Source organism: Glycine max, chromosome 16 (assembly GCF_000004515.6).
Source record: "Glycine max cultivar Williams 82 chromosome 16, Glycine_max_v4.0, whole genome shotgun sequence".
NCBI classification, from domain to species: Eukaryota; Viridiplantae; Streptophyta; class Magnoliopsida; order Fabales; family Fabaceae; genus Glycine; species Glycine max.
In genome coordinates, this window is record NC_038252.2 from 6,384,237 (window position 1) to 6,396,864 (window position 12,628).

The following is a 12,628-nucleotide window of genomic DNA, read 5'->3' on the forward strand; positions in this document are numbered from 1 at the left end:
ATCAAAGACAAGTACTTAAAATTATACTCACTGATATAGTTACACATATACATACATGAATTTTAAATTTAGAATTTAATTAATTAAAATCTCTCTAATATATTTCCATTGTTAAAGAAAAAGTGTTTTATATAAGAGCAATATATCAACAAACTTATAGGTTCTTACCACAAGCATATAACGAAATAAGAATCAAACCGTCATTAATGGTGCATTACTGAATCACAAGGTTTAAAAACCTTATTCATGACTACACACAAAAGACGGGAGTCAAGTAGTCATGTGTTTACACATCAAGAGAGACATACTCATCCAAGGAAATTAAACAGTAGAATAAAATAAAGTAAAATAACATGTTAAGAATATCATGCAATTAAAATAGAAACTCATGCCCTCAATGTCACGTCCTATTAGAGCATTGTATCTTGACGTCCTCCTGCACAAGATTTCTTAAGGCAATCCACCTAATCATCTTCTCCCACGAACACAAAGTTCAAGATTATCACAGGATACAAACACAAACAACACACAGGGAGTGAGTTATCGCATTCTTAAACATGTAGAGATAACTGAAAACACATATATACATATAATATAAGTATAAGAAGCTTAACTTAACACAATTCGCATCATTTTACCACTCATTATATAACGTCACTTGTCCCCAAGGATTTAATCACAAATCACATTCCACACTTTCACATTAATCACGTGTTTAGAACGACACATCTCTAGTACAACACAACATCTCAAACTCACATAATTCATTGCCCACCATTACGTAACAAGTCATAATGATCATTACATAAGCTTTATGCAACATATACACTAAGACTTAATCATATATGCAATGTGATATCATGTCAGTGAAAAACAACAGCAAGGTGCCTAGAAGTACATAACAAAAGACACCACACAATGAGTATGTCAAGTAACTCTCACTAAGTGAAATCATAAGGTGACCAGTCAAGGTCCCTCTATTTTGCGAGAATGCTCCAACCATATAAGATTAATATAGGCTTAAAGAAGCACTCAAATCGAGTGTATTTACCCCCAAGGCTTAGTGATAACTGCTAAATATGAGTTATTTTGATAATAAAAATATATTGAAAATATCTTTAAAAATATTTATTTAACAGTTATCTTTGGCTTAAATATTAAGATTTGATATTTTTGTTATTTATGACTTGCAGATATGAAAAGGAGAGATTAAAAGAGAAAAAGATTGAGAAAATATCCAAAATATCAGGAAGTCTCAAGGAGATATGATTAAAAGCAAAACAAATCAAAAAAATATCATTAGGAAGATTTTTAACATTAGGCCCAAGTCCACTCCAACAACTATAAAAAGAGAGTCAAGCCAAGGAGGAGAAACACAACACCACATAACCCCATCCCCTAGGGGTTTCATTTACTCCCTTTCTTTCTTTACCCCTCTTATCCAATCAGTCCTTATACCTCATCCATTTTAAAACCCCCTCAATGGCCATAAGTGGCTAAACCTCTAATTAGGGCCTTGCAGGCCTAAAAGCCAAGCGATGTATGATGTATTCATTATTTATCAATGCAAATGTGTTTTCTATTCTATTATCTTTTCTGTTTTTATCTTGCATTATTCATCTTTAATTATGTTAGGGATTAGACGCTCAGGAGAGGGTAACTTCTAAGTAAGATTTAAAGAAGATATGCATGTATTGGTTTTAGGGGTTAGACGCTCGGAAGAGGATAACTTCTAATAGAACAAAAATAAAGGATTTTATAAGAAAATCATTGCTAGGAATATAATGATAATTTTATGCCTATGCATTCTTGCAAACATCTAGAATTCATACTTCATATACTTTATTTGTTGAGTCTTTGCAAAGGAATTTAGAAGATAGATAAATAAAATAGGCTTGTCATTATAAGGAATCAGAGGCAAGTAATTGAACAGATGTATGTAGAATAGAATTACCTAAATTGATAAAGAAAAAGAAAAATCATAAACTCATACATCCTAGGCAAACAAGGTAGGTCAGGTCCTAACCTTATCAAAATTTGATTTGATTTTATTTTTATCTTTTACTTTTCTTATCTTATCTTTTATCTTTTATTTTCTTTTATTTTTATCATCTCTTAATTTAAATATTTTATCTTCTCTATCTTCTATTTTTATCTTTAAATCTTTTATCCTTTCTTTTAAATCTTTATCTTATCTAATATACTTCTTTATCTTTATTTTAAATTCTTTATCAATTGCTTTTAACTTGGGTTTGCATTAATCTAAGTACAAATAAAGTTCCTGTGGATTCGACACTCGGACTTCCGAGTACTTTACTACTTGTGACAATTTGGTACACTTGCCAACATGTTAACACTTAGACTCCAAAGAATTCATTAGGATCTTACCTTTCTGATTCAGATCCAACCCCTAAAATAACTTTTGCATACAAATACTACTCGTGAATTATGCAATACCCACGGTCTTACACTTATTTTTAAAACACATTTAACCCAATGCATTACAATTTAACTCCTCAGGTTCTTAACTTGGAACCGTACACTCTTCCTTTAACACTTCTCGCATTGCACTACAATTTAACATCTCAAGTTCCTAACTTGAAATCCCTATACTTTTCTTTTAATACCATTCACATTGCGCTACAATTTAACATATCAAGTTCTTAACTTGGAACTCTACACTTTCCTTTTAAAACCTTGCGCATAAATATTTTTCTAAGGTAAACACCAATTAGGTGATTGTATAATACACAACTCAAAACACAACTAATATCATATCAAGTATTAATCACACACTTATTCACAAGCTAATAGACCAATTGTGTTATAAAATAATTAATGTCACTATATATAACACGAAAATTTATAATGTATATTTAATGCATATATAAATTTAAATAATAAATTTAGTGACAATTAAATTTGATCTAATAATTAATTTATTTACATATATGAATTATTATAAATGAAACCTATGATTTTTATTTAAAATTTATATATATATATATATATATATATATATATATATTTATGTTAATTTACATGTGCATTAAATATACATTAAAATTTTATATATGTTAATAATGTATTTTTTACATATATAAAATTTTATTAAACCTACGATTTTTATTTACAATTTATATATGTAAATAAATTAATTATTAGATCAAAATTAATTGTCATAAAATTTATTATGTAAATTTACATGTGCATTAAATATACATTAAAAGTTTTAGTGTTATATATAACGACATTAATTATTTTATAACATAATTGACTTATTAGCTCAATTGATTATCAATTGGTTAGAGCGTCTTGCTAATAATGTGAAAGTCACAAGTTCAATTTCTGCCTAGACAATTAATTTTAAATTAATTCGTAAAATATATCCTTTAAAAAATTAATAAAAAATTGTATAAACCATTTACGGATTAGGAAATCCATAAGCCAATTACGGATCTATAATTGATTTATGAATTGTGAATCCGTAAACCAATTACAGAAAGACAATATGAGAATTACATATATTATGCTGGGTGTACCAGAAAAACAAATGGTGCACGTAGCAATTCTGAAACCAATAATGTTTTGTGTTGGACTTTTATGGACTTTCTTATATTTAGGGTTTTTTAATTGTAATCCATAGCCCTAGTATATCAACACGCTTTCGTATGAACTAGGGTTATCAGAAATTAAATGTAGAAGCAGTTTTCTTTAAGCTTTCCTTTATCGTCCCCTTGCAATTTATCTTTCTTAGTCTAGTTAGCAGCAGAGTCTATCAATCTAAATGTGAAATGCTATTCAGTTATCTAAGACTGGACCACTTTAGAAGATAAGAACGAAACATCGTAGTTCTAAAAATGCATTATTATGGCGTCATATTTAAAGGTGATTCTCACAAAATGTTTCTCATGCTGGTGTTGGTGAGCATAACACATTTTTCTAGAACAAATGATATCTAGGCAATTCTATCATGAGCATAATGCTTTACGTAAAACATCCAATCAAAAACTCAAGATAAAATTGAAATAATTTCAGTTCAAGTTTCCTTATAAGTAGTTCATGCATTTTCCTTTTCTTTGCTGACTTGTCGTTAATTTTTAATTAATTGAAGGAAAGGGAACAATTGATTTGAATTATTATATTTTCTGAAACAAAAAATAATACTATATTTGTTTCCTTTATTTTAATAGGAAAAAAAATAAAGCTTACACATGTTATCATTAATTTGGTTAAGGTATCTAAAGTTCAGAAACCCAAAAAAACTAAAATAAAATGACCTACAATATATATAAAAAAAAGATACAGTACAAAAATAGGAAAGAACAATTAAAACTCAAGCATGTTTATTAAGTTCAATCTTTCAGCTATATATAAGTGACAATGTAGAGCTAATCCATTGAAGATGAGCTTGACATTACCAGCTCATTGGCAACCTGCTCCATGGTAGGGCGAGATCGTGGACTTTCAGTCAAGCAGGCCATTGCTATCTTTGCAATTGATGCCACTTCCTTACCAATTGGCTTTGTTGGATGAGGGAGACGTTGGTCCAACTTATCCATCAATGCCATGAGATCGAGTGTTGAGGCCACAAGAGTAGATGGAGATGATCCCAATAAAGAAGATATAACATCACCAGGGTGCTTCCCAAAAAGTATTTCCCATGCTAGGACCCCAAAACTATACACGTCACATTTCTCATTAACCTCCATTGTGTATGCAAGTTCTGTAACAAAATAAAAGTGCTATCATACGCAAAATAAGATTCTAGTGACAAAGGCAAAATGTGGACAATTGTGACTAAGAAAGGCAAACTAAAAAATATGATATCCTCAATTTAGTATAAAGAAAGGTAATTAACCTGGAGCAGCATATCCAAAGGTTCCTACGAATGAGGTCCAATTGGATGAATCTGGATTAAGAAACTTGGCCGTTCCAAAGTCTGAGACATGAGCTACATATTCGGAATCCAAAAGAACATTCTTGCTTGATATATCACGATGAACAATTCGAGGTGAGCATTCATGGTGCATATAGCACAAAGCATTTGCTACATCTTTAACAACATTCACCCTCTTATACCAATCAAATGCCATTGCTTGCCCATCATCCTTCAGAGTCTTCTCAACACTGCCATTCTCCAGGAATTCACACACCAAAAATGAGAATTGTGAATGTGAACAAAACCCAAATAACTTTACAATGTTACGATGTCGAATTTCTGTCAAAGCTTGGATCTCACATGTGAAAGCTTTCAGATTGAGCATCTCTCCATTTGGAACAGAATGGAGTTTCTTCACAGCAACAACTTGACCTGTAGGCAGCACTGCTTTGTAAACACATCCTTGCCCTCCAACACCAATGAGATGTTTGTCGTCAAAATTTTCTGTGGCTTCAATAATATTCTGGAATACCATTTTGCCATCAAAACTCCATATTGCAAATATGTTAGGAGTTTGTATACTTGTAGCCTGGTCTTCTTTGTTCGTTGAGGTTTGGCATAAATGATACGAGACTCCGAAAGCAAATAATGCCAGTATTAGAATGCCCAAAGTAAGGGGTAAAATTACTATCATATGATTATGAGATTTCCCACTTGATGTTGAGCAAGGCTCCAAGCCAGTGACATTGCCACACAAGCCTTTATTATTTCTCAATGCTTCAATTTTAGCATTGTGGAAGGCTAGAATGTTTGGAAGTGGACCCTCAAACTGGTTGTATGATATATCAATAGATGTCAAGCTCGTCATATCATCGAAGCTAGAGACATCACCTGAAAGATTATTGTGAGAGAGATTCAGTGTTTCTAAGTTTTTTAATTCTCCAAACATTGAAGGTATTGTTCCTCTCAAAGAATTTCCACCAAGATCAAGACTTGTAAGAAATTTCAGTTTGCCAAGCTCTGAAGGAATATTTCCCTGAAAATTATTTTGGCTCAGACTCATGTTCAATAAATTGAGCAAATTTCCTAGTTGTTTTGGGATTAAGCCAGACAACTTATTTGATCCAAGCTTCAAAATTTGAAGTTTTTGCATTGATGCTATTTCTTTGGGAACATTTCCTGTAAGATTATTGTTGTCGAGTGAGAGATCAAACAAGGGCAAGTTACATAAATCATGTGGAATGTTTCCTGTAAGATGGTTTGAGAACAGGTGAAGTCGTTGTAATTTGGTTGCCCCAGCTAGTTCTGGTGGTATCACACCTGATAAATTATTGTTGGAGATCATGAGGCTTGTGAGGCTACGAAACTTTCCCCAGTTAGGTGAAAGTTGACCATAAAAGTTATTGTCACTCAATTCGATGTAGTCCAAATTTGGAAGTACACCAAAAGCATCTGTTATATCCCCAGTTAGCTGGTTTCGCTGAAGCCGGACTCTTATAAGGCTGGAGCAATTCTTGAAACTCACTGGAATTGGGCCTGTGAAGTTGTTATTTTCAGCAGAAATTTTTTTCAACTTTCCACCAATGCAAATGTTTTGAGGTAAATGGCCTATAAAATTATTGTCAGCTAGCTGCAAACTATTCAGAGCAGTAAGCATGCTCATTTCTATTGGAATCTTGCCACCAAGTTCATTTCCAATAAATACTAATTTCCTGACATTTGATAAATTTCTAATAGTTGAAGGAATTGATCCAGTGAGTTCATTAAAGGATATAGATAATACATTAAGCTTTGACAAATTTCCAATGATGAAAGGAATAGATCCAGAGAGTTTATTTTCATCAAGGAACAAGGAGTCCAAATGGACCAAGTTGCCTGTGGAAGCTGGGATTGGTCCAGTGAGTTCATTCAAGGATACAGATAATACACTAAGCTTTGACAAATTTCCAATGGTGAAAGGAATGGATCCAGAGAGTTTATTTTCATGAAGGTCCATGAAGTCCAAATTGACCAAGTTGCCTATGGAAGCTGGGATTGGTCCAGTGAGTTCATTCAAGAATATATATAATTCACTAAGCTTTGACAAATTTCCAATGGTGAAAGGAATGGACCCAGAGAGTTTATTTTTAAAAAGGTGCATGGAGTCCAAATTGACCAAGTTGCCTATGGAAGCTGGGATTGGTCTAGTGAGTTCATTCAAGGATATATATAATCCACTAAGCTTTGACAAATTTCCAATGGTGAAAGGAATGGACCCAGAGAGTTTATTTTCTTCAAGGAACAAGGAGTCCAAATGGACCAAGTTGCCTATGGAAGCTGGGATTGGTCCAATGAGTTCATTAAAGGATATAGATAATACACTAAGCTTTGATAAATTTCCAATGGTGAAAGGAATGGACCCAGAGAGTTTATTTAGATCAAGGAGCATAAAGTCCAAATTGACCAAGTTGCCTATGGAAGCTGGGATTGGTCCAGTGAGTTCATTCAAGGATATATATAATACACTAAGCTTTGATAAATTTCCAATGGTGAAAGGTATGGACCCAGAGAGTTTATTTTCATGAAGGTGCATGGAGTCCAAATTGACCAAGTTGCTTATGGAAACTGGGATTGGTCCAGTGAGTTCATTAAAGGATATAGATAATACATTAAGCTTTGACAAATTTCCAATGGTGAAAGGAATGATACCAGAGAGATCATTGTAAGAAAGATTAAGAAACAAGAGTTTGGAGAGATTACCAATGGTATTGGGAATGCTACCAAAGAGATTATTAGTGGACAAGTCAAGAGTGTTGAGATTGGATAAGGAACCAATTTGAGGAGGAATAGTTCCATTCAAGGAATTGTGACTCATATTTAGAGTGAGAATGTTTGGAAGTAATGAGAAGTTGAGACTTTGAAGCGTACCTCTTAATCCAACATTTGTAAGATTTATGTTGGAAACAGAATTGAACTCATCACATGCAATTCCGAGCCAAATGCAAGGATTATTGCCACTCCATGAAGAGAGAGAAGCATGACTTTGGTTGTCAAGGCTGGATTTCCACTTCAACAAAGCATTTGCTTCTGAAGCAATCTCAGAAGAAGCAGCAAATGCACAGAAGTACATCACAAGAAGCAGCAAAAGTGGTTGGAGCTTCATGGACAGAAGCGTTGGAATTATGAACACCATGAGGAAATTTTGAGGAAGGATTCAATCACAGATTGTCTGATACAATCAAATGCTGGAGAAGTACTTACAAGCAATTCATGCGATATGCACACTTATATGCAAAACATCGTGAACCACGAACCAGAGTCAAGAGATATTATATAACTAATTTATGGGATATTATCCTTGAGAAACTTTAAATAAAATATTTATAACTAATTTTTATTTCTAATGAACATAATAGGACCTTTTTCAGGGCAACATAATAGAACTTTAAATTAAATATAATTATTATTTTCTGGCATTGTGATTATGGGATCTTAATAATAAGCTTTATATATTATATGTCTTAAAAAATAATTGCTGCTAAAAAAAATATATAAGTTTTATAAAAAAATTAATGTAATAAAGTTATGTATTATTAAATATATAATTTAGAAAAAAAATATTAATTTGTTGCAGTCCCTTATACATTTTAATTATATTAAATCATTTAAATGTTATAATATTGAAAACTAATTAGGATGAAGACCGAAGAGAAGCGACAAATTCATAATATGGAAATAATTAAAGTGAGAAAGACAATATCAAACAAGACAGCCGATCAGTGGGATCAATATAAGTCTGTATGGGTAAATTTCAATACTGTTTCTGTTGGCAAGCAGAAATTTCCATAGTGTTATGCATGGGTAAATTTCAAACTTCCACATAACCATTTCTGTAACACTATTTTTTTAACAACTGTTTTAATTAGAATATAAAAGAAATTTAATTTAATTTATGCTATAAATCATTGAATTTTAAAAATATAATAAGTTTAATTATGTGTTTTAGATGAGCTTAGTTGTTTCTTTTCTAGATGAGTATAATTAAGAGTTACACTTTTGATACAAGGGGAGGGGAGTTACTATATATTTCATGTAAATTGTTATCGGTTCCAAGTTATCAAGAGGTTGAGAGTTTTTTTATTTATTTTAGAATTACTCTCGTTGAATAAAATATACATGATGATTGCATTATGCATTGTTTTCACACCATTTTATTGCAACGGATATGTTGCACAATAATTTTTATATGCCTATTATGATTATGAAGTCCTTGGGATCCATCATCTTTTTGAATTTTACTAATAAAAAAAATACGACTTCACACTATCATTATCTCAACACCAATCAAGAAATTCATAAAATATTATAAAAATATAATAATAATATTTATTTATATTTGATGATATTTTTTAAATGTTACCAAAAAAATTTAGTAATATTTTACTAAATGTTAAATAAAAAATATTACTAACTTTCACTGTGTAGTAGTGAATTATATTTTAGATTATTATAATTAACGGTATAACTTATACAATTAATTATTATGATTATAAATAAATATTATATGTTTAAAATATATTTTAATTATTATTTTAGCAAATTAGTATTCTAAAAGAATAATTACAAATGATATACGTATATATAAGTAAAATCAAATTAAATACAAATATTAAGGTAGTATTTAGTTAGTGTTATTAATCATAATTATATAAATATTTAAATAATCTAGTATTTTTCTAATATTATATTTGTTAAAAATCATACATGATAAATTTTAATAACATTATTAAATATAATATGTTGATTGAATTTAATAAATGTAATGCTAATATATGGATATTAGACATTCAAATTTTTGAATGATTTTATTTATATAAAAATTATTATTAAATAAAATGAAATCACTAAAATATACATTTTAAAATCTTATAAAGAATATTTTTTTAGTAAGTTGCGTTAATCCTAAACGTTTATATCTAGGAGAATGATTTATTTAATAGAAAAATTCATATTTAATTTGTTTCGTGTGTAAATTTTTTTATTTCAATGACAAACACCAATAATAAATAAAACTAGTCTCGGACAGAATAGGTAGAGGAAATCCGTGTTCTTTGAACGGATAAAAATAGTATATTAAATTATATATTTTATCATAAGGAATGAGCAGCAAAAGTGCAATACTTCCGATCTATTAAAAGAGAAAAGTATAATGGATATGTTGGGATGCAGTTCAAAAAGATGTTTTATTATTTTATCGACTGGAAAAATATCTTTTTTATTTTTTAAGAGTTTTTAGTTATTAATTTTTTTTTTAACTTTTATAAAGTAAAAGTTGCCAACAGATTTTTTTTTTTAAGTTTACATTTTCAGCTTGTGAAATTTTCTTTGGGAATGTGTTCCTTAAATAATGATTGGATAATTATGTTCTCAAAAAATTTTAAAATAACAAAAAATATTTTTCTCATTTTTTAAACCTTCAAAATTTTTCTCTCTTATTCCTCTGAACGTGCCGTGCCTTCCTCAAAATTTCTGTGTATAGTGTAATATTTACATAAGAAGAAAGAATGAAGTATAATACCTGCCTTTCTAAAGGGAAAGATACAAAAAAAAAAAAAAAAAAAGACAACAAAGAAAGACTACGAACGCGGATATAAGAAAAGCCAAGCATGTGCACTGCATCCAGGACCAGCCCTAATAAGTAATAACCCTTAGGGAGGGTTACATGATCACAATTTGATTTGATATACTTCAAGATTAACGACTCAAATGAAAATATCGAATTTCCTTCCTATTTTTTAAAATATATATCAATGTATTTACTATTCAATAAAAGAATTAAAAATGCTATTAAAACCCTAAATTTTATAGAAATTAATGTAAAACAGCAAACACGTTAGAGTAAAATATCCTTTTTTACTTCATTAACCCTCTATCATCCCGTTTACTTAAAGTACTAAAAGGAAAGGGTTGAAATTAATTTATTAAAATGACTCATACAAATAATTTTAATGTTCTACCATTGCATTAGATTTTACTAAAACCCAATTTAGTCTTTTTAATTTTTTGTTATCATTATCAATTAAGTATTAAAATATTTATTAATAGCAATATTACTAGAATAAATTACACTTTCCTCTCTTAAAAAATGCGAATATCACACTATCATCTCCTCTTATATTAAAAACTTTACTCTCTTTTCCTAACACATTTTAATACATGACACTTTATTTCTTTTTAATTTTGCGTTAAAATTCTGTTTGTTTCCATTAAAATAAACTACATTACTAAAATATTCTTTACACTACCACCGCCTCTAAGGTGCAAATATTTCACTGCACTCCCTTCTTGTGTTAAAATACATACTTCATCCCTTAGCTAATGTGCGCATATATATATATATATATATATATATATATATATATATATATATATATATATATATATATATATAGAGGATATTTCGTTTTTAAAATGTTTAATTAATTTTTTTTAAACAATTATAAAATTTTAATGTCTGAATACACACACTTAGTAAATCAACGCTCTAAATTCATAGAAGTGTAAATAGATGCGTAAAAGGTGTTTTTAGGTTATGCTTTATTTTTATTTACGAACAGAAACAGTTTTTTGAGAAGTGAATTACACAAACAATTGGGTGGTCCGAATCTGTTAGTATTTTTAATCTCTTTTATTTTTAATGCAATATTATATGTTGTTTAATGATTATGTGATCATAATTGGCCAAACTCCTTAGAACCGGATTCTGATGTGGTTATACTCATTTACTTTAATTTCTCTTTTTAATAAAATTCTTCTATTCAATTAATTGTATCTTTTCATTGCTTTCACTTCTATATTGAAATCACTCTGATTATTAGTTCATTATGTGCTTATGGTCATCTTCTCATAATTAATTGACCTATAGAATGAAATGGTTCATAAAACTTGTATGATCAAACTGGTGACATGAATTTCTTTTTTTTACAAACTTCTATATTATTTATCTTTAACCATAAATTAAATTCAAAATGACTAATGCATGATTAATTTTGGGGAGAGAGTATTCTCAGACTTTAACTATAGGTTGACAATTAAAATAAGAGATATTAGACTATTAATCAATAACTTAGAGTTCTTAATTAAAATAGGAATTAAGGAAAAACGGTACATGTGAAATCATAATATGAGTCACTCTTTTTCATACATATCTTTTCTTCAAATTGTTGTTTGTTTTTAATTTTATTTTCTTGAATGCAATACAAATCATCCCCAACTTAAGATAAAAACTTAAAATTATTTATTTTATCTGATTTAGATTATTTGAAAATACAACTACACTTTAGGATATGAATTCCAAACTTTCAGTTTATGGTACACTTAGCATTAATAAATCCATATTTTACGCATTAGTAATTAAGTATGTTTTCATTATTCCTTTTCAATTTTAATTATTGTTATTAAGATCAGAATGGACCATTTGAATCTATTTTTCTAAGGGAACTACTATTGGCCCTTACACATTGCCTTTGGACCCTACTCCCCCCTTCAAAATACTCATATGTCCATATTGGGCATTAACTACTTTTTTTTAATTATTATTCAATTTGATCATCTGTTTTGTGATATTCATTCATTATGATCTTTTCGTTTGACATCATTTGTGTCAATTTAGACAAAGGAGTAATATGAGCATTTTTGTTTTAGAAATCAAATTCAACATTTTAAAAATAGATACATCATTATGAATAATATAAATAAAAAAGATCA

General features: G+C 29.5%; 1 protein-coding gene across 1 annotated transcript; it reads right to left on the bottom strand.

Annotated features, from left to right (window-relative positions):
* Positions 1-4,323: 4,323 nt before the first annotated feature.
* Positions 4,324-8,179, bottom strand: LOC100787487 (MDIS1-interacting receptor like kinase 2). Its single transcript, XM_014768648.3, has 3 exons — positions 7,790-8,179; positions 4,862-5,773; positions 4,324-4,726 (listed from the first exon to the last, which is right to left on the bottom strand). The coding sequence occupies exons 1-3, from the start codon at positions 8,052-8,054 to the stop codon at positions 4,392-4,394; spliced, it is 1,512 nt and encodes a 503-aa protein (XP_014624134.1). The 5' UTR covers positions 8,055-8,179; the 3' UTR covers positions 4,324-4,391.
* Positions 8,180-12,628: the final 4,449 nt, after the last annotated feature.